The sequence below is a fragment of the Callorhinus ursinus genome, unplaced genomic scaffold (assembly GCF_003265705.2).
Source record: "Callorhinus ursinus isolate GAN/ISIS: 27379988/994484 unplaced genomic scaffold, GSC_fseal_2.0 scaffold15, whole genome shotgun sequence".
NCBI lineage: Eukaryota > Metazoa > Chordata > Mammalia > Carnivora > Otariidae > Callorhinus > Callorhinus ursinus.
Window position 1 is genome coordinate 42,436,295 of NW_027397077.1, and position 21,128 is coordinate 42,457,422.

General features: G+C 37.6%; 2 protein-coding genes across 9 annotated transcripts in view; one reads left to right on the forward strand and one right to left on the reverse strand.

The window, feature by feature from the left end:
• Window positions 1-21,128, reverse strand: part of TMCC1 (transmembrane and coiled-coil domain family 1) — a 251,589-nt gene that overhangs the window by 39,955 nt on the left and 190,506 nt on the right. The gene's annotated exons all lie outside the window — the stretch shown is intronic.
• LOC112833588 (short transmembrane mitochondrial protein 1) lies at window positions 9,316-9,697 on the forward strand. The gene has a single exon (XM_025884747.2). The coding sequence runs from the start codon at window positions 9,354-9,356 to the stop codon at window positions 9,495-9,497; it is 144 nt and encodes a 47-aa protein (XP_025740532.1). The 5' UTR covers window positions 9,316-9,353; the 3' UTR covers window positions 9,498-9,697.

Here is a 21,128-nt window from a genome sequence, read left to right on the forward strand (position 1 = left end):
GTGTGTGTGTGTGTGTGTGTGTGTGTGTGTGTGTGTGTGTGTGTGTGGTTTGCAAGAGCTGCTAATGCAAATGAATAGTTTTACTCTGAGAATGGAGATCACAGACAGTATCTGCCTCTCTTCTGGAGCTGTGAGCATCTTTTATAAAAAACAAAAGCATCAAACTGGTTGAATTAAAGGTACAGGACATTAATTCACCATTCACATCTGTCTTTTAGTTTAAACCAGATAAGGTTTAGAGAAGGTTAAAAACATTCTGAATAAATGTTTAGGTAGCCTGGTTCAATAAATACAAAGAAAAAACAATCTACCCATGTTTATCTTTTAATATTTTATTTATTTATTTGACACAGAGAGAGAGGGGGAACACAAGCAGGAAGAGCGCGAGAGGGAGAAGCAGGCTTACTGCTGAGCAGGGAGCCCGAAGGGCTCGATCCCAGGACCCTGGGATCATGACCTGAGCCGAAGGCAGACAGACGCTTAACGACTGAGCCACCCCAGCGCCCCCTACCCATGTTTAGATAAAGGACTAAAACATTGCTGAAACAATTTCTATGTTTTCCTAATGTTTCTTCTCTTATTTTTCATTTTAGGTTCACAAAATAATTTGAATGAAAACTGAGCAAGAAAAAACTGAGCATGAGATGCTAAAGTCTTATTCATTATGGATGAAGGGAAAAAACACTTCTGAAGGAAAAGCACTGGAGTTGTCTGAAGTCTACACAATAGATTAAAACACCACAATCTTAAACCCAGGCTCAGCTCCTGCATCATATACTATTTACTGAATACCCATGATACTGCATGAAAGAACTGAGTATCTTAAGAGATTGTTTCTGCACCAAAAAAGTCACTTTGGGATTTACACAAACTATCAAATCTGAGCTTTATTCCTTCATTTGTAAAAGCAGTTCTATGGAATGTGCACAGGAAGAATTTTAGGGATTGTAAAATATAGTGTAGTATGTACAATGTATAATATGTAGAAACATTTCTCTGAGGTTAATACACAGAAAGGATAATCAGACAAGAAGACAATTTGACAGAGTTCAGTGCCTAAAGCTGTGATAATTTCTGTACTTCTACTTAAGTATGGGGCTGAAGCTCAGACCAGCACAGTACTAAGAGGTCAAAGAAGCATTCACCAGCTTCATGTAGCTTCTTTCATTCAAATCAGATGAAGCCCTCTGAATGAAATCCGAACCACCTTAAATGAATTTGAAGAAAATTCTGGGTTGAAACCGCGGCTCCAGAAATTTCTCTCTCTAGAGACACAGAATTCTGACCTTGACTTTCCAGAACAAATTAATAAAGAATTTAATGACTAATATAAATTCTGTCTTTGCTTAAAAATGAGGTTGCAAGGTTTCAACAGAGTAAATATTTGTTTCTCCAAAAACAACAGAAAAACCAATTCTACAGAACTAGCTAGCATCAACACCAGTGAATGTTTGCTTAATTCTCTTTATTACCATTTTTAATATATCTTCTTTTAAGACAATTATGTTCATTATAGAAAACACACCAGTGGGCATAGAAGAAAGCAAAAATTATTTGTAATATCACCACTCAGAGAAAACCAAACCAAACACTGACATAAGGCTCTTCTATCCTCATTTCCTACCACTGGGATTTTTTTTTTAAAAGATTTTATTTATTTACTTGAGAGAGAGCGTACGCACGCGCATGAGCAGGGGCTGGTAGGTGAGAAGCAGAGGGAGAGGGACAAGTAGACTCCACGCTGAGCACAGAGCTCAACACTGGGCTCAATCCCACAACCGAAACATGACCTGAGCCGAAATCAAGAGTTAGATGCTCATCAGCATTGGAGCCCAATGCAGGGCTCGATCCCACGATCCTGAGAGATCATGACCTGAGCTGAAATCAAGGGTCGTACGTTCAACTGACTGAACCACCTAGGTGCCCCTAACATGCTTGTGTTCTACAGATAGTTCTTATTATTCACTCTCTCTACCCAGTTTTCTTCCTGAAATACAAGTTATAATTGCTTTAGGTGGTTGGAACAATACTAGGAGCAACAGTGATAGAGAAATACTAGTCCTTTTGTTTTTCAAGGAAAAAGAACATTTTTGTCCCAAAGTAAAGTGGTAGTCTGTTCCAGAATTTGAAAAAAGGACAAATCTTGGAAAGTGAATTTTATTTGCCTTGGTTTGTACTACTAGGATCTGAAAAGAGACCATGAAATATGTTCAAATTTTGGCAAAATGTGATCAGTTTTGATGAGCTTGCTTCCTTGGCTTACAAATTAGTGCCTTCATCTTACAACATGGAGATTATTTTTTATCTTTTGTGTAATTTTACTTGATAGCATAATAACTTTATAGCTTTATGTTTATTATGTTCTTAATGAATAAAAAACAAAACAAACCAAAAAGAAAAAGAAGTTCTTTACTGATGAAAGAGCTAAGGTTCTTTACAATTGCATCCCCTTATTATTATAATGTTTTACTGTCATTTTGACCAAACAATCAAGTATCATTTCTCACCATGATCCTGTCTTAATCAAGGATTCAAATCTCCTTGCTGACTCTTGATTTTTCTTTCCCAAAACTGGATCCAAAATACAGAAAAATAAAACTTTTAGAGTAACTTTTATACTGGGCGCCTCGGTGGCTCAGTCAGTTAAGCATCTGCCTTTGGCTCAGGTCATGATCCCAGGGTCCTGGGATTGAGTTCCACATCAGGATCCCTGCTCAGTGGGGAATCTGCTTCTCCCTCTGTCCCTCCCCCCACTCGTGCTCTCTCTCTCTTGCTCTCAAATAAATAAATCTTAGAAAACTTTTATATCTAAAACTATCTTTTAGTCTCCTGGAAAGGACTGTACAAGATACTCTATAAACTACTGCTACTCCAAAGAACAAGACTCTTAGGAACATGCTTCCGAGCTGGTATCACTTAAGACGACTTTCAGACTATACCCCTACACTGGGTCAGGATGTCTAGGATGCTTTTTAGTCCAGAAGCAGATGTTTCATGAAAACAGATTGTTGACCCAAGTTCTATCTGAACAAAAACTACACAGCACTGAATGAAATGACAAAGGGAAATTTTTTATTGTAGTTATTTGTGTAGAATATTGTTTTTTTTGTGTGTGTGTAGAGTATTGTTGATGTTACCTTTATGTTCTATTTTTTGTGGCTATATGAGGAAGTCCTTTCACTTTTTCCTTAAACTATTTCCAAACCACATTTTACTAGAATCTGTTTTTGTGATCTGAAATAAAATATTAAGTGGTATCTGATTTTCACTGAATCCTCAGCATTCAGGAACTTACTTAGTTTTCCTTAACTTTTTATGGCAATACAGTTATTTTGCATAGGGTCGATAAGATTCCCATGTCCTTTTTATCAGGCTATAATTGGATTTTGTAACCATATGTTCCTGTAATGTTATATCTGAGAATGAAATCATTTAATCAGATATAAAAAACCACATTAAGGAATGACAGTTGACTTCATATATGGCACCAATGCTTCCAAAAAAGCTCTCCTAGGAAAACTGACCTGATACTTGGTTACAGGGTCCCCTGACTTACAGGTGGTGAGGAAGGTCACTTACTTCCACACTGCAAGCCTTAGAGCAAATGTTGGGATATTTGATATTAATTCACCTAAATTTATCAGCAAAGCAGGTGAAATCTAGTGAGAGAGTTTCTTAGGCATGGTTTCCTAAGCTTGGGATACTAAATAAAAAAGGTGTTTAAAAGTCCAATCTAAGATTCTTTTTGAAAATGTCTACACATAATTTTGTGGCTCAAAACTAAAAACTCTGGATTTGCAAAGAAAATTCAAGGATGTCTGTATGATTTTAGCACTCTTATTGTACCTAAGTAAATAGGTCACAAGTAATGAGACCATTTTGTGATCAAGAATAGTCTTTGAAAATTATGAGAGATCATAAGAGGGATGAGAAACCATCAGCAAAAATTATGAAAGACTAAAATGATAAAAGATTTCAAGTGTCCTTTCAAGGGAATGCCCACTGTTGTCTACTGGATCCTTTGGGGTTTTATGTGATTGTAAAAAAATCTTCAACTTTGACTTTGGCTAGGTTATTCTGCAACTCTGTAGAAATGGAAATTACCCTGTGGATGGTGTTGGTGATGCAATGCAAATGAATTCTGTCTGGTAGAGAATATATCATTTCCTCATTTCCTTAAGTCCAATTCTCATTTGGACCAATTTTAACACCCTACCCGTTCCTAATAATTGGTTAATTAGTGAGGTAAAAAAATCTGTGACACGTGTTCATTCTGTATCAGAGTCATAATTTTACCTTTAAAAATAACCTTTAACAGGGCACCTGGGTGGCTCAGTAGTTAAACGTCTGCCTTTGGCTGAGGTCATGATGGGATTGAGCCCCGAGTCTGCTGCTCCCTCTCCCACTCCCCCTGCTTGTGTTCCCTCTTTCGCTGTGTCTCTCTCTGTCAAATAAATAAATAAAATCTAAAAAAAAATAATAACCTTTAACATTTGGATCCTTACCTTTTATTTCTCAAACCATCTAATTAAAAAGCAATTGTTTAGCTGGAGTTAGCAAGCTACAGCCTTCTGCCTATTTTTATAAGGCTCTTACAAAAGAGCTAAGAACTATTCTTACATTTTTTAAAGAGTAAAGAATAGCAACAAAAACATGTGAGAGAGAGCAAATGTGACCCTCAAATCCTGAAATATTAATTATACAGCCCTTTACAACAAAAAACTTGCCAATCTTTGCTTTAGGAGCAAAATTAGAGCATGTCAATTGGCATAGACATTTTAATATGAGTGACCAACTAGACAATATAGAAGAGACTGAGGATTAAGTCAGCATTTTAGCAGCAAAGTTACATTAGGACCCAGAATGAGAAAATAGGCTCCTTAACTAAAATACTACCCAGAGATGTATCAGGCATACTGTATATGAAGAAACTGTTTAAATACCATTTTTTCATTATTTTTCAGACTTCTCAGTACTAATTAAAGTTTGCTTCAATATGCCCTTGAACAGAAACAAAACCGAATACAAATTTCATTAGAATGCAATTAATGCAATAAATTTTCATACTGCTGAATAAATACAATATAATCTGGACATTAACAGATTAAAAAAACAACATGCTAAATTCAGAATTTACTGACAAGAAAATATTTTTCCCTCAATAATACAAACCTAAGACAGAATTTTTATTGTGTTCAACACTGTTGAGTACTGGGGGTGGGGGGATGTTGAAAATTTCATAGGGAAATAGTACTGGGGGGGAATGTTGAAAATTTCATAGGGAAATAGATTTTATCCTTCCAAAATTCCTGGGGAAAAGATGTCTCTAAAAACCTCTTTACTGTGTAACATTTCAAACATACATAAAAGTGAGGAAAATGAATGTTGTACACTCTTCATCCAGCTTCAATTATTAACTCATGTCCTGCACTTCTCCCTCCCCTGCAATTATTTAGAAGCAAATACCACACGAAAGATGTTTTTTATAAAAACCAAGGCTGGGGCGCCTGGGTGGCTGAGTCATTAAGCGTCTGCCCTCTGCTCAGGTCATGATCCCAGGGTCCTGGGATCGAGCCCCACATCGGGCTCCCTGTGTGGCGGGAAGCCTGCTTCTCCCTCTCCCACTCCCCCTGCTTGTATTCCCTCTCTCACTGTCTCTCTCTCTAATAAAAATAAGTAAAAATCTTAAAAAAAAAGGCTAAAAAAAAAGAGACTTTCCTGTATTATTAAAGCCTATCTCAGCTGTCAGAACTCATGAATATACTACTTTATTTTTTCCAATAAAATGCCTAATGTTCTCCTTCTCTTTTACACTTCACTATATTTTATTCTTGAAGGATCTACTGGAGTATAATGTCCAAAGACCATGAACCTTGTTCTGTTCCTAAACTGACCTTCTTGATGTTGATGCCTAATGACTGGTTAAGTTTTTCCTAAAGTGGCAAAAGATGGGAAAAGTAAAGCTGAGTCAAAGAAGAACGATAAATCTAATAAATCAATTACTATCTGTAGTCACAGATGGCAGAGAATAGATTTGAAAGCAAGACTGTGAAGTTAAGGGGCGCCTGGGTGGCTCAGTTGGTTGGACTTCTGCCTTCGATTCAGGTCGTGATCCCAGAACCCTGGGATCCAGTCCCGCGCTGGACTCCCTGCTGAGCAGGGAGCCTGCTTCTCCTTCTCCCGCTCCCCCTGTTTGTGCTCTCTCTCTCTCTCTAATATATAAATAAAATCTAAAAAAAAAAAAAAAGACGGTGAAGTTAAGATGTGTCACATCAGTTGGCTGTGCATTTCTCAAGGAGTCTCTTCTGCCTTCTTCCACCAGGCAACTTGTTTCGCTAGCATTAACCTCCCAATGGGATTCAATAAGAGGTAGGTTTTCTTTAACTCCAGCAGCTCTCCTTGTATAAAAGCAAACCCCCATATCCAGCCAGTGGCTGGAGGAGCAACAAATGAAAAGCAAGGAACTGGTAAGGGGTTTAAAATCTCTTGAGATTAGTATGGTCATATGAACTTTTAAATAAGGCAAATACTTTCTTTTACTGATTAGAATGACTTAGTTCAGAAAGGAAAGCAAGAGAGGCTTTTGTTTAACGTCAAAGCCAATATCAGAATTATGAGGTTTTAGGAAGAAGAATATAAGCACTGACCTTGTTTAGAAACTAAATTACCTGTCTAGTTACCCGAGATACTTAACTTAAAAAGTACAAGCAGCAGTGAGGGTTGCTTATTTAGTCTCTGTCTACCTCAAAGGAATCCTGTACCACAATGTCATCTACCACCTAAGGGGCTCAAAGGTGCTGTGGGGAGCTATTACACAACTGCAAAGTATCATAAAGCAAAGTACCATAAAGTATCATAAAGGAATACAATCTCCTTACTCAAGAACGGGCCAGGTAACCCCCAAGTATTGCCTGTAAAGCAACTGCAGAATCATACAAAAATTTATTTCATAAAATGAAATGGTATAATAAAACAATTGTTTTTATGTCATGAGACATATAGTATAGAATAGTGGTCTCCAACCTGAAGTCCACAAAAGGGTCCAATGGAAAGTGTACAGTCACCCATAATAAAGTTGTATAGGCAGATTAAAGTGAGAAATATTTAATTTTGTCTGGGATTATGACTATTTCAGGTAATACCACTGTACCAGTGTCATTCAGAAATGATGACTGGGGAAAAAAAAAAAGAAATGACTGGCTTTTAGCCCTTGATTACTTTTTTTTTTAAGATTTTTTAAAAAATTTATTTGACAGAGAGAGACAGACAGAGAGAGAGGGAGGGAACACAAGCAGGGGGAGTGGGAGAGGGAGAAGCAGGCTTCTCACAGAGCAGGAAGCCCGATGCGGGGCTCGATCCAAGGACTCTGGGATCATGACCTGGGCCGAAAGCAGACGCTTAACGACGGAGCCACCCAGGCACCCCTACTTTTCTTTTTTTGAAAGGAAAATAGTATATGGTGTTTTTAAACAAATATTTTCAAAACAGTAGGCTCATGAGGAAAAAAATATAAAGAGTCTTTGGTAGGACCAAGTTGATTCTAGTTCCTAACCTTCAATGTTAAAAAAACAAAACAACAGAAAACAAAAAACCCAGAAATTTTATCTTTTTAAAGATTTTATTTATTTGACAGAGAGAGACACAGCGAGAGAGGGAACACAAGCAGGGGGAGTGGGAGAGGGAGAAGCAGGCTTCCCACTGAGCAGGGAGCCCTATGTGGGGCTCGATCCCAGGACCCTGGGATCATGACCTGAGCCGAAGGCAGACGCTTAACGATTGAGCCACCCAAACGTCCCAAAACTCAGAAATTTTAAAATATAAAGTAAAAGCATATTCTCTGTCTGGAAAACTACCACCTGGAGGCAATATATAGATAATGCTGTATTGTTTTGGAAAATGCTTTTCACCACAGTGCTGAGCTGTTTTCTTGCTATACTCCATGAATATCAGAGCTACATAAGCCATCTCTTGAAAATCCTTAGTTGATTTTATACTTTCCAAATCCCAGGTGAACAATAGACCATACTGAAGTTCTAAGGAATAAAAAATAAGCACACTTTCCACATGCTCAGAAAATATGAAAATTGCTAAAAAATGAAGAAAAATGGCATTCAATGGGTTATTTCAAGTCCATGTAAGGAGAACAAGAATTTATCTCAATTTATTCTTTGCAAAATATTACTAGCCACAGATGGCAGGGGTGGGCTGGGCTGGGGGAGTAGGTGGGAGGTAAATATGAAGCTATTACATTTTAAAGTAACCTTGTTCATTATTCTTTGCTATTTAATTTTCCACTAAACTGCACAGAGCCCCAGTGGTTCCAAATATTAAGAATAGCCACATGACTCTAAATAAAGAGATATAACCAAGAAAGAGCAAGAAGCAAGATGAAGACAAAATACAACAGATACTAACTACTTCTGAAAACTCTTCCCAAACTTCTTAAAATTTGTTATCAAAAACCAGTCAAATGGCCAATTTCTCATTTCCTTTACCCTTTCTCTTAAGAAACCATTACATTATTGTATTCTGGGGTTGGAAGGTTGCTGGTCTGCAGAGGAGATGGAACTGAGTCCTTGCATTGCCATCCATCAGTTGTGGACTTGTGTGATTTATGGAGCTTAAAATGAATCAAGGCTTAGTAGCTATGAAACAGGACTGGCACTTGCAGGGCTGAGGGCTGGAGATGAAAAACTAGAGAAAACATAAATAGGATAGCTGAAGAAAACAGATGAACTGTCAAAGGGGAATGAAAAGGCAGTAAGTATAATATTTAGCTATTATCACCAGAAGGAGCATATACTTGATAAATATTGTTAAATGAAATACGTAAATCTTTGAAATTAGTTGAAATTTAGGACAAATGACAGAAAAATTTTACTCTGTTGAAGATTAGATGATCTCAGGGTTAATATTCATTTGCCTTCCATTTCTTCCTGAGGTACTATGTTTTATGTTTTCTGTTTCAATAATTTTAAGCTGAGTGGTCACAAGCTTGAAAAAGAGGTGAGAGGCCGGGGTTAAGAACACTGAGGCATGGCAAGGATTGGAGTAGAGTGGTGGCAGAGGAAACACAAAAGAAAAGGCCTAGTGATTCTTCTGAAGAAAGAACCAATAGGATCTGCTGACTATATACTGGAGATTAAAGAAAAGAATGAATCAAAGATGAGGCCCAAGTTTCTAGCCTAAGAGAATGATGATGGATTTCCAACAGGGAAGATTAAAGGAATATGGGGAAAGAAAATTATGAATCAAATTCAGGTATTTTGAATTATAATAAGGAAAAAAAACAGTCACTTAGAAATAGCTGGAAAGTGGCTGCCACCGCCCTTAGCACCCTCCTTGCCGACGCCATGCTCCAGTTCCTGCTTGGATTTACTTTTGGCAACGTGGTTGGAATGTATCTGGCTCAGAACTATGACATACCAAACCTGGCTAAAAAACTAGAAGAAATTAAAAAGGACTTGGATGCCAAGAAGAAACCCCCTAGTTCATGAGGCGGACTCCAGCACTGCCTTCTGGATATACGGATTCTGCTGTTCTTGAGGGCCTCCTTACCATCTGAACCAAAAGCTTTTGTTTTGAATTCAAGCCTCAACAATTTTCCTGTTAGATCCTGCGTCGCTTGAGAGCATAGATGGGGCCACAAGTTAAGAACCACCCTTTTCCAACTTCCTCACCTCATCCCTTCCCTCCTTCCAGCCACTTGAGATGGCCTAAGACTGGAATTATGGTGCTAGATTAGTCAATGTGACCTTTAAAAAAAAAAAGAAAGAAAAAAGAAATAGCTGGAAAGTAAAGCTGAAATTTTGATCCAAAAAAAACCACTGTATCTCCCAGATATGTTTCTATAACTGGAGTCATTATTTAATAGATGCCAAATATGAAACCAAACATTCATATGCTCTTCAGTTCAAATGTATTTTACACTAAATGTGAACAGCACATATAAGTGAACAAGTCAAAGCAACTAACTTTTCTGAATTCCAAATTCATATCAAGCTTAGAGTAATTAAAATGGCTGAATGAGAATCTGCACTGTTCCTGAAAAATAGCACAAGCACATTTTCACTGTGCTGAAGCTAGGAAACAACTCACTCCTAAACTGGATCAATGTATACACAATAGATGTATACACAGCAGTAGTATTGATTCTAACCATAAAGGAGAAAAGAAGGAAGGTAACATGACACCTTCTCCTGGGATCAATAAATATGTTCTAATATAGAAAGTTGAAGAATTAATGTCCCTTTGAATTCTAATTTACATACCAATGTTTTCTCAAAAGAAATTCCTAGCTATAAAAGAGGGAATGGCACCAAATGAGTGCTGTGCAAAGGGCATAAGTGTACTAAGGGCACATTACTACCCCAAATGTCTGTACAGCTGGGGTCCTCAATTTCTAAATGAGGAAGAAAAGGAGGAGAAGAGGAAAGAGTAGAAGGAAATATGCCTGAGACTGTGCTCCCAACCAAGGTTACTCCTGGCATTTTGGCCATTAAGGCCTCCATGGGCTCTACGCACTAAATGCCAGCATCACTCCCCTCCCCAAGTCTTTGTGACAACCAAAATACTCTCATATTTCCAAAAGCTGGAAAGGATGTTTGCGGGGGGTGGGGGGAGGGAGAACTGGGAGGTTCCTGGACATCTGAAATCTCACTAAATTTTATAATTCAAGAATTTTCACAAAATATGATTCATTCTTTAAATATCTGTAAGCCTTCAACCTTGATTTTACTTGTCAGAATCCAACAAAGATGCCATCATGTTCACTGGCCTGATTTCCTCAGACTCAACCTATTTGAAACACTTAACAAACAAAAAAAAATCTAATATAAGGGTGCCTGGGTGGCTCAGTCAGTTAAGTGTCCAACTCTCGACTGCAGCTCAAGTCATGGTCTCAGGGTCGTGAGATCGAGTGAGACCTGCATTGGGCTCCATGCAGGCATGGAGCCTGCCTAAGATTCTCTCTCTTCCCCTCTCCCTCTGTGCACCCCCTCACTTGTGCTCTCTCTCTCTCTCAAAAACAACCACCACCAACAAAAAACACCAAAAAACAAAACACTAATATAACAATAAGATTACTTATTCCAAAGAAGAGAGTGGAAACCCTGTTCTGAGGTTTCTGTATTCCATTAGAGAACACAGACTTGTATAGTATTTGAATGGGTAAATTAACATAGCAGACCATTAAACTCTCAATAGCAAAATAAGGACCTATGGACACAGGTCAACAATCTGTGGTCCTAATGAAACTACTTATAAAATAAGGCTTCCTAAAAATTATATAAGACCAATTCATTTATGATTAAAAAAAAAAATAAGGGATGATTGCACATGGAAGGCCCAACATTCACTTCTGGTTCTCCAGAGCAAGAAAGACAGTGTAGCTCAATAAATGTCTGTTGACTAGATCAGTAAAAAATAAAACCATATATCATATCACCTCAAATACATGCTTATATTATTTAAGTACAGCTAGTTGTGGCTGACTTCTGAATTGGTCTTCCATGTTTTGTATTCAATGTTTTACAGAACCACTTTTGATTACTAGGCAGTATTTGTTTACAAATTAATTTTAATTCTCTAAGGATTGAGTTAGTTTCTGAGATTCTACAACCATGTAAAAAATAATTACAAAAAAAAAGTTCACAGAATTCCAAATGAGAGTTGTAAGAAACCTTAAAACATAGTCTACCCCATGATTAAGTGAATTTATTAGAAATGTCTGAGGGACAAATTTCTCATATAAGACTAAGAAGCAATAAATATGGAAGACCTCTGTTTTTAAGCCATTATTTAGAAAATCAGTATGGAACTGTTTCTAGTTTGTTCCTGACTTCAGCAGCCACTCAGGAAAAAAATTACTTTTATCTCCTTATGATCTGATAAAAATATGTAAAACGTTTGAAGTTAAAATTGAGAAAACTGCTAAGGCTTTTAAAGGTATTACAGAATTTGCAGACTGCTAATCTAAGGAGTTGGAAAGGAAAAGTCCTAATTACAATTCCTAATAGCCTAGTGCTTGTCTTCATAACCTTAAGGGGAAAACTTAGTAAGAAAAATCTGTCCATGATCAATTGAAACAATGTACTTTTAGTGTCTCTTTGTAAGCAAAATTGAGATGGGGATATTGTGAGGCATTTCATTTATTCTTCTCAACTACTAGGAACTCTGCTCTCAGGGTGTTTCATGTTTTAATCATATTAACAACGTTTCTGATACAATATCCTTAGGTAAGGTACTAAGGTAGTATTAATAATGCTTCGTTTCTAGAATTTTAATTTCAAAGAATGACTAAGACATCCTAATTCTTAAATGTATTGCAATGTTAACAGGAGCTCTGTCTGATTTAGGTTAATTAAGATCCCACTACACAGACTCTTTTTGGTGCAGTATCTAAATCACTTTGTTAAGCGTTAAGAGATTTGCTAGAGAACCTAGTCATAGCATTTAATTTAGTTCCTGTTTGCTTTCTCTTCAACTGAAAATGGTGTTAAGAACAGCTGTCCTTTCCATAAATTACATAAATGTGGTACAGCTGAATCACATAATGTGATGACTTCTGCTTCTCATTTGAGAATACCAATGGATTCCAATTATATGGCTGAAATTTTTAATTATTCTTTTCAGCTGCTTGACACCTTCAACTCTGATTAACCATATCAATCTCTTTCGCCAAGGACTTAATGAAGAGGTTGATCAGGACAGAAAGTATCCTGCAGCAAACCATCAGAGACCTTGTTCCAGGGTGATAGTTATCTGAGTTAGTACTATTTTCATACCTTCATTCATTTACTCAGTTATGAATAATCAGTCATAATTTCCCCCCAAAGATATAATGAAAAACTGTTAAAGGCACGGCTGAAATCTAGATATGCTATGTTTTCAGAGTACCTCTCATCTACTAGTATAGTAATCCTATTAAAAAAGGAAATGAATTTACTTGGGGATAACTTAAATTTAGAAAATCTGTTTAATACCCTAGTAATTAGGGCTTCTTTTATAAAGTACTTATTTATGTACTCCTAACCACTAGCCTTTAACAGTAACAATTTAGAGCTAAGTAGACTGAAAATTTGTCTGTTTTTCAAAGAATTAACAGCACCTAGAAAATACCTTTCTACACCTAATTTTAATATTAGTAAAAAACTGAACTTAAGCATTACAGTTTTACCTTGTCTTTTTTTTTACCTTAAGACTCTTAATGGTTTAGAAATTTTAGATCAAGTAAATGTTAAAAGTACACATATATACCCATTTCACTACACATTTTTACTAATTTCAAATTCCAATTATCCAATTAATTGGTAGATCACAGATATTAATCTCAAATAAAGATACGTTGCTTTCCCTTAAGGCAGATTTTGTTTCTACAAAACAATATGCAAATGAAAGATTTACATATAGGATAATATTTATTACATTTAATATTACATCAGACTTAAAAGTGGTTAAAGAAATTATAAAATGAATGCTTTTCAAAGCAAATAACCACCCTACCCAAAGTAATAAGACTGTCTAAATCCTGATTTTCCTATACACTATTAGTTCCAGTTTAAGTAAGGTAAAATCCCTCACTTACTGTATATGAACAGTTTGTAATTAAAGAATAATAATCATGGGGTGTCTGGGTGGCTCAGTCAGTTAAGTCCGACTCTTGATTTCACCTCAGGTCATGATCTCAGGGTTGTGAGATCGAGCCCTGCACAGGGCTCTATACTGTGCGTGGAGCCTGCTTAAGATTCTCTCCCCATCTCTGTCTCCTTCTGCCCCTCCCTCCACCACAAGGAAGGGAGGAAGGAAGGGAGGGAGGGAGATGGATAATCAGTTAAGAAGTTGCTTTTTAGGGGAGCTTGGCTGGCTAGGTCAGTACAGCACGTGACTCCTGATCTCAGGGTTAGGAGTTTGAGCCCCATGTTGGGTGTAGAAATCACTTAAAAAACAAAAACACAACTGTTTTTTAAATCTAATAACTGTCTAGAAACAATATATGCAAAGTTTGAGACATGAGTCTGTATTTTTGAGTCATAGGAAAATGTATATTTTGATTTTTAAAACCGATCTATACATGTCTGTACATGTGTATTCATGTACATGATATTCATCTGAGCCTCCTAAAATCTGAAGATCTTGACAGGTTACCTTGTGAAAAGGTTTATTTTACAGATGAGAAATAAAAGCTCTGGCATGTTAACTAAATTCCCCAAGTTCCTACCTAGTCATGTAGGGCTGGTACTATAAACCAGGTCTCTTGAGTCTTAGTCTCTTGATAATACCATTCTTCTTTTTAGAAACAACAATGCAATCTAGAGCCTTTGCCTCCAAGGTGAAAATGTTCATGCTGATCAGTCAAAACCACAACCACCTGGTCAGTAAGAACCTATAATATTTCTACCTTCCTCTAATCCTGCTTTCATGCTCTAAAAGAATACATTAATTGAGTGCAGTTCTTTAGATCTTGCTCATTGTTTGAGGTATGAACAGCGGCCACCTGGATGTCCTGGACTTGGCTTTACTATTTCTCTTTATACAGCTCCAAAACTCAGAGGTAATCTGGCATATAACTGATTCAGTGGAGAATAACAGTCAAATGATGCAAGCAATTTACCACAGCTCATACAAGGGAAAACATTAGATAAACAGGCAAAAATTGGATTGTTTCATAAAGTGACCTGTATTGGATAAAATATGTATGATAAAATGTATGCATCATAAATGTAAACACAATGATGTAAAATATAAAAGTAGCTTTAGTTTAGGAAGAAGTATGTAATAAAAGTTCTCTCTTCCTTTCCTCTCTCAAATTGTGTGACCTCACTGGCAGTTTGGTTCTTCAAAATGAAAATGGACCTCTTAGAAATTAAAAGAATTATCTGAAGACGTAAGAGTTGTGGTAAACTTTCTCCAGACTACCCATTCCCCCATTTTATTCTCACATACTAATACATGTAGTCTTTTGTTTTCTAATTAGCAGCTTCCTATTGTTGCCAATTCTGTTTCTAATAGCTCTTTGGTGAGACTCATCTTGGAGTAGCATTTGATCTCATTCTGAACATACCTCATCTCTAGTGACCGCCATTAACAGAATAAATGAAAAGCCTTTATTTCTAGGAAACTTACAATTTCTTTCAACCCATCAGATAACTTTTAAATAGGATAATATGGGATCCAGTTCCTCGGGTAAGGAAGAAGGCTGCACCATCTTTGGGGGGGGAGGGGGATATCAAAGATATTTAATGTTGTGGCACTTCAAGTGGGCATCAAAACAATTTCTTCCCTGAATGACAACAGTATACATATATACATATTTATGTATATATCTGGTAAACTTCTGTGGGTATACTAATAATGTAAATTCCATCAGTGTATCAGAGAGTGCATATGTTTTACACTTTGATGGAGATTACCGAATTACCCTTTGGAAAGATTACAGCAATTTGCACTACTACCAACAGTGTAGGCGAATGACTGCCAGCTCTAGGTATCAACTTTTGCATTTGATTACTCCAATAAGTGAAAATAAAATCTCATTTTAATTATCAATTGCATTCTTTTAATTAAGGATAAACCTGACCATTGTTTGATACATAATTTGACCATACATATTCCTCTTTTTGTGAGCTCTTTTGGGTCCCCATAAGAATCTTTACCCTGAACTTGCAATCAGGACATAATTAAAATATGCCTACATTTTTTTAAAGATTTTATTTATTTATTTGTGTGTGCGTGTGAGAGAGAGAGAGAGAGTGTGTGTGTGCACACGCACAAGCAAGGGGGAGGAAGAAAGAATCTCAAGCAGACTCTGAGCTGAGCGCTGAGCCTGGTGGGGGGCTTGATCTCAAGACCCTGAGATCATGACCTGAGCTGAAACCAAGAGTCAGGCGCTTTAACAAACTGCGCCACCTAGGTGCCCCAGAATGTGCCTATATTCTTAAAAAATAGACAACTGGGGCGCCTGGGTGGCTCAGTCGTTAAGCGTCTGCCTTCAGCTCAGGTCATGATCCCAGAGTCCTGGGATCGAGCTCCTCATCGGGCTCCGCACTGGGCTCCCTGCTCGGCAGGAAGCTTGCTTCTTCCTCTCCCACTCCCCCTGCTTGTGCTCCCTCTCTCGCTGTGTGTGTCAAATAAATAAATAAAATCTTTAGAAAAAAATTAAAAATAGACAATAGAGGAGCCACCAGAAATAGAAAACCAACTTGAATTGAGCTTCTACACTCCCCAGAAACGATTCTCTATAAACTTATCCTCACAGGTTTCCACTGAATATAAAATACTTTCTTCCACCCAAGTATCTATCTAAACAGTTTGTATTCTCCACTTACTCTCAGACTTCCAACAACCACTACAATTTTCATGAAGAGCAAATGAGAATTAAAGGACTTATTCTAATCCTATCTCCTGGGGCTTACACATCTCAAATTTTCCTATTTTATTTATCTGAAAAATAATCTGGATTGTTCCCCAAACTATTTTAAAATCAAAGATAGGCTCCTAAATATATCTAATAGAATCAAATAGAAGACTAACAGAGGAATTCTTGTATTTCAGGTACTGAAGATGCATACGCAGTTTGCAACGTGTACACTCATATATCCTTCCCTCCACCACCCCCTTTCCCCCTACATATGGGGATTAGAAGTATAAACATGGAGATGACAATTATGGCGATAGAGAAGGGTGTTATCTCCCAGGTTGTCTTTTCTGCTTTTTTGACTTCTTGAAACTACAAATGAAAAGAAAATGTTTTCCCTTCTACCTCAAACCCTGTCCCCAGTCTGCCTTACAACACACACACTCCTGTCCATGCTCAAGGTAAAAACATATACACTGAAGTCCAAATGAGCCCTACCTTTAAAGGCCCACAGTTATTTAACTGGAATCAAATTATGGACACTTATTCCCCAGCTGAAAATACTCTCCCTTCTCTATACTTGTAAATGATATAATTTTTCTACTTTGTATCACACCTTCCTATTTTTAGTTATTTTGGCAAGTTTTCATATTTTCTAATAGAGATCATGAGTCCTTAAGTCAAAGTTGTGTCTTACACATTACTGAACTCCTGAGAGCACTCACCACAGTACTTTATACTGAATGGCTAGTCACTGTTTCATTCTTATATTAGGTGAGTTCATATTTGTAAAGTGGTTTGAAGTGTACCTGCACATGTAAATTTATTAAATAAAATAAATGAAAGAAATGGACCAATTTTCCCTCTCTACTGAATTTTTTCCATGAACATTTTCCCCATCTCCCACCTTAAAGAAACTTCTTTTTGACCCCATTTCCTCTACCAGTTACTGCCCATTTCTATGCTCCGTAGTGAAGTAAAACTCATTAAAATTGTCTAAACTCAGTCTCCAAATGCCTCTCTTCCCATTCTCAAACTCACTCAACTGGTTTTAATCTCATCATTCTACCAAAAAATGTTTGGGAAGGTGACCAATCATCTCTACATTACTATATCCAAAGATGAGTTCTTAGTCCTTACCTTATTTGACCTATCATCATCATTTGACAGAGCTACTGTTTCTCTCCTCCTACGAAGAATTTCTATACTTGGTTTCCAATACACCATACTCTTTATTTTCCTCATTCATCATGGGATACTATTCCTCCTCCTCTTCTCAAACCGAATTATTCAGGGCTCAGTACTTTTTCCTCTTCTCTCCTTTATTTACATTCATTCCCTCTCTTGGTAACTTCATCTAGTCTCTTGATTTTAAATACCATCTAATTGTAATACCTCCTTCAATTATATTTCCAGCCCAGACCTCCTAAATTCCAGACTCATATAGTCAGTTATTCTCACTTAGACATCTAACAGACATCTTAGACTGAACTCTTGCTCTTGCCCACAAAACCTGCCCCATCAGCAGACTTTATATCTCGTTAATGACAAGTCCATTCTTCCAACTGTTCAATCTAAAATCCTTGTAGTCATCAATTTCTCTCTTTCGTACCTTACATTCAATCCACCAGAAAATCCTGTTGGCTGTACATTCAAAATACATCCAAAATCTAACCACTCTTTATCTTCACTTCTACTACTTTAGTCTGAGCCATGGTCATATCTTGTCTGGGTTACTAGAATGGCCTCCTTACTTGGTCTCCCTTGCCACCATATAATCTATTCTCAATACTAAACCAGAATGATCCTTTACTTTTTTTTTTAAAGATTTTATTTATTACTTGACAGAGAGAGAGACAGCGAGAGAGGGAACACAAGCAGGGGGAGCAGGAGAGGGAGAAGCAGGCCTCCCGCTGAGCAGGGAGCCCGATGCTGGGCTCGATCCCAGGCCCCTGGGATCATGACCTAAGCCGAAGGCAGACACTTAACAACTGAGCCGCCCAGGTGCCCCCAGAATGATCCTTTAAAAATAAACTGGGTGGCTCAGTCGTTGAACATCTGCCTTCGGCTCAGGCCATGATCCCAGGGTTCTGGGATCGAGCCCCGCATTGGGCTCCCTGCTCAGCGGGAGGCCTGCTTCTCCCTCTCTCACTGTCTCTGTCAAATAAATAAAATCTTAAAAAAAAAAAAAAAGTCAAATCATGTCACTCCTCTGCTTAAAATTCTTCAATGTATTCCCTTTACATTCAAAGAGAAAGCCAGTCCTTAAAAATGGCTTCAAGGGCATTGGGGCATTTCTGATCTGGCCCTCTGTGTGGGAGATTAATAGCCACAAATTCATCCAATCAACTATGCCTTTCTCTTTACAAATTTATTTTCTCATTCCTTCCATCAAAAAGTGGAATCTATTTCTCTATCCTGTGAAACTGGGTTTGGTCATGGACTTGGCTTTAGCCAAATGAAACATCAAATGTGACACAGAAGAGACTTGAAATGTGTTTGTAATATCAAGGTTTACACTCTACCGCGGCACTGAGATCTCCAGTAGACTTTACATTTCAGTTAATGACAACTCCTTCCTTAGAGCTGTGCAGGCTAAAATCCTCATACATGGAGACAGGCTCAACTAACAGCCAGAACCAACTATCAGACATGCAAGGGAGCCCATCTTAGACCATCCAGCTCCACCTAAGCCATCCAGCAATGATAGTGACCTCCAGGCAAGACCAGCACAAAAAACAACCATTGTTTAGTCCCAGCCCAAACAGCTGACTCACAGAACTGTGAGCAAATAATTGTTTTAGGGGTGCCTGGGTGGCTCAGTCATTGGGCGTCTGCTTTGGCTCAGGTCATGATCCCAGCGTCCTGGGATCAAGCCCCACGTTGGGCTCCCTGCTCAGCGGGAAGCCTGCTTCTCCCTCACCCACTCCCCGCTGCTTGTGTTCCCTCTCTCGCTGTGTCTCTCTCTGTCAAAAAAAATTTTTTTTCAAGTCACTCAATTTTGGAGCGGTTTGTTTTACAGTAACAGACAACTGAGAAACTCGTTACATCTTTGATACCCCAATTCCTACCCCTCTGCCCTCCCTTCTTGCTCTAGTCATACCAACCTCTCTTCTATTCTACAATCAGGAACACTCCTGCTTTTTTTCTGGCTGTACCCTCTACTGGGAATGCTCATTTCTCAGACAGTTGTATGGCTAACCTGCTTATTTCTTTTAAGTCCTTCTTCAAATGTCTTTTTTAATGAGGCTTACACTTACTATCTTTTTTAAAAAAGCAGTCTACCCCCAGCACTTCCAATCTCACTTACCCACCTTTATTGTTTTTATAGCCATCCTCCTTCTCTAACACACTTCATAGTTTACTTATTAGGTTTATTACGTGTTGTCATCTTCCCCAACTAGAATATAAGGTTCAGATGTGAGAAGAGTTTTATTTTATCTTTTAAAAGTTCACTGTTTGATATAGTGGCAGCCCAATATAAATAACACTTGTTTACAAGGTAAAGCATCTATATATGACCAAATGATTACACACGTATGTTCTGAACTGCCACTGTAAATTCTGGGCATTTGTAAAGAAAACTCAAGCAATGTCAACATTGGTAAGGAACTGTCTGGAATGTCTGCATTACATATGACTTAAACACACAGACGTGTGGTGTTGCAGGACTATTAAGAAAGGAAAAAGGGAATTATTCGTCTTTAGAACTCATCAAGATCTGGAGATATTTTAATTTCATTTAAAAAATAGATTTAAGTTGAACATTGTCCGGCTTTCTAAATTCTCCATTTTATTACCTTGAGTCAGATACATTTTCCCCTCAAATCTTCCTTCAAAACATTCATTCTGTAGTTTAGAATGAACTTTTAACAAAGCATGTTGCAATTTCATGTAAGGAGGACATATATGAACCCCAATCTATAGCAGTTTGATGTATCCAGATAGTCATACTAAGAATTACAGATGTGGAGAAAGTACCTCATTTCTGAGTATTTTAATCATTGCTTCAATGAGAGTATTTTAGTTCACCAGAGTCAATGAATAGTTTGTTAAGTGAGAGGGAGACACAGGTAAGGAAGCAAGAAAACAGTTTCATCTACAATCATTTACTCAGGTACTCAGTGTATATATATATATTTTTTTTTAAGATTTTATTTATTTATTTGACAGAGAGAGACACAGCGAGAGAGGGAACACAAGCAGGGGGAGTGGGAGAGGGAGAAGCAGGCTTCCCGCCGAGCAGGGAGCCTGATGCGGGGCTCGATCCTAGGACCCTGGGATCACGACCTGAGCCGAAGGCAGTCGCTTAACGACTGAGCCACCCAGGAACCCCTACTCAGTATATTTTTAAGCAAATTTTCTCCATTCATGAATTAATACAATCATGGAGAAAATCAATTAAAATGTTTAAATTACATTTTATGTTCCCCTCCTCCCTTTCGACTGTCAATAAGGGGGGGGAAGGAGTTAATTTATGTTTTACTATCAGTCTCCACCTATCCTTTTAGGGCTCGCCCACGAATTCTTTCTTTCAGACCAACCCATTCAACCTGAGCTAGCATTCGTAATAAAACATAGGTAAGTAAACTGACCTTTTATAACCGCAGAACAAACAGAGATATGCCAAGGTTTTAAAATCCAAGATACAGAACAAACAGAAAAAAAGGGTACAGAGCAGAGCCACAAATCTCTTAACGAAGTCAGTACTTAAATTATTAACGGTAGGTCATAGGGAGTAATTTATTTATTTATTTTTTAAAGATTTTATTTA

Coding starts and splice junctions, on each gene's coding strand:
- LOC112833588 (XM_025884747.2), top strand. CDS start 9,354: ATGCTCCAGTTCCTGCTTGGATTTACTTTTGGCAACGTGGTTGGAATG.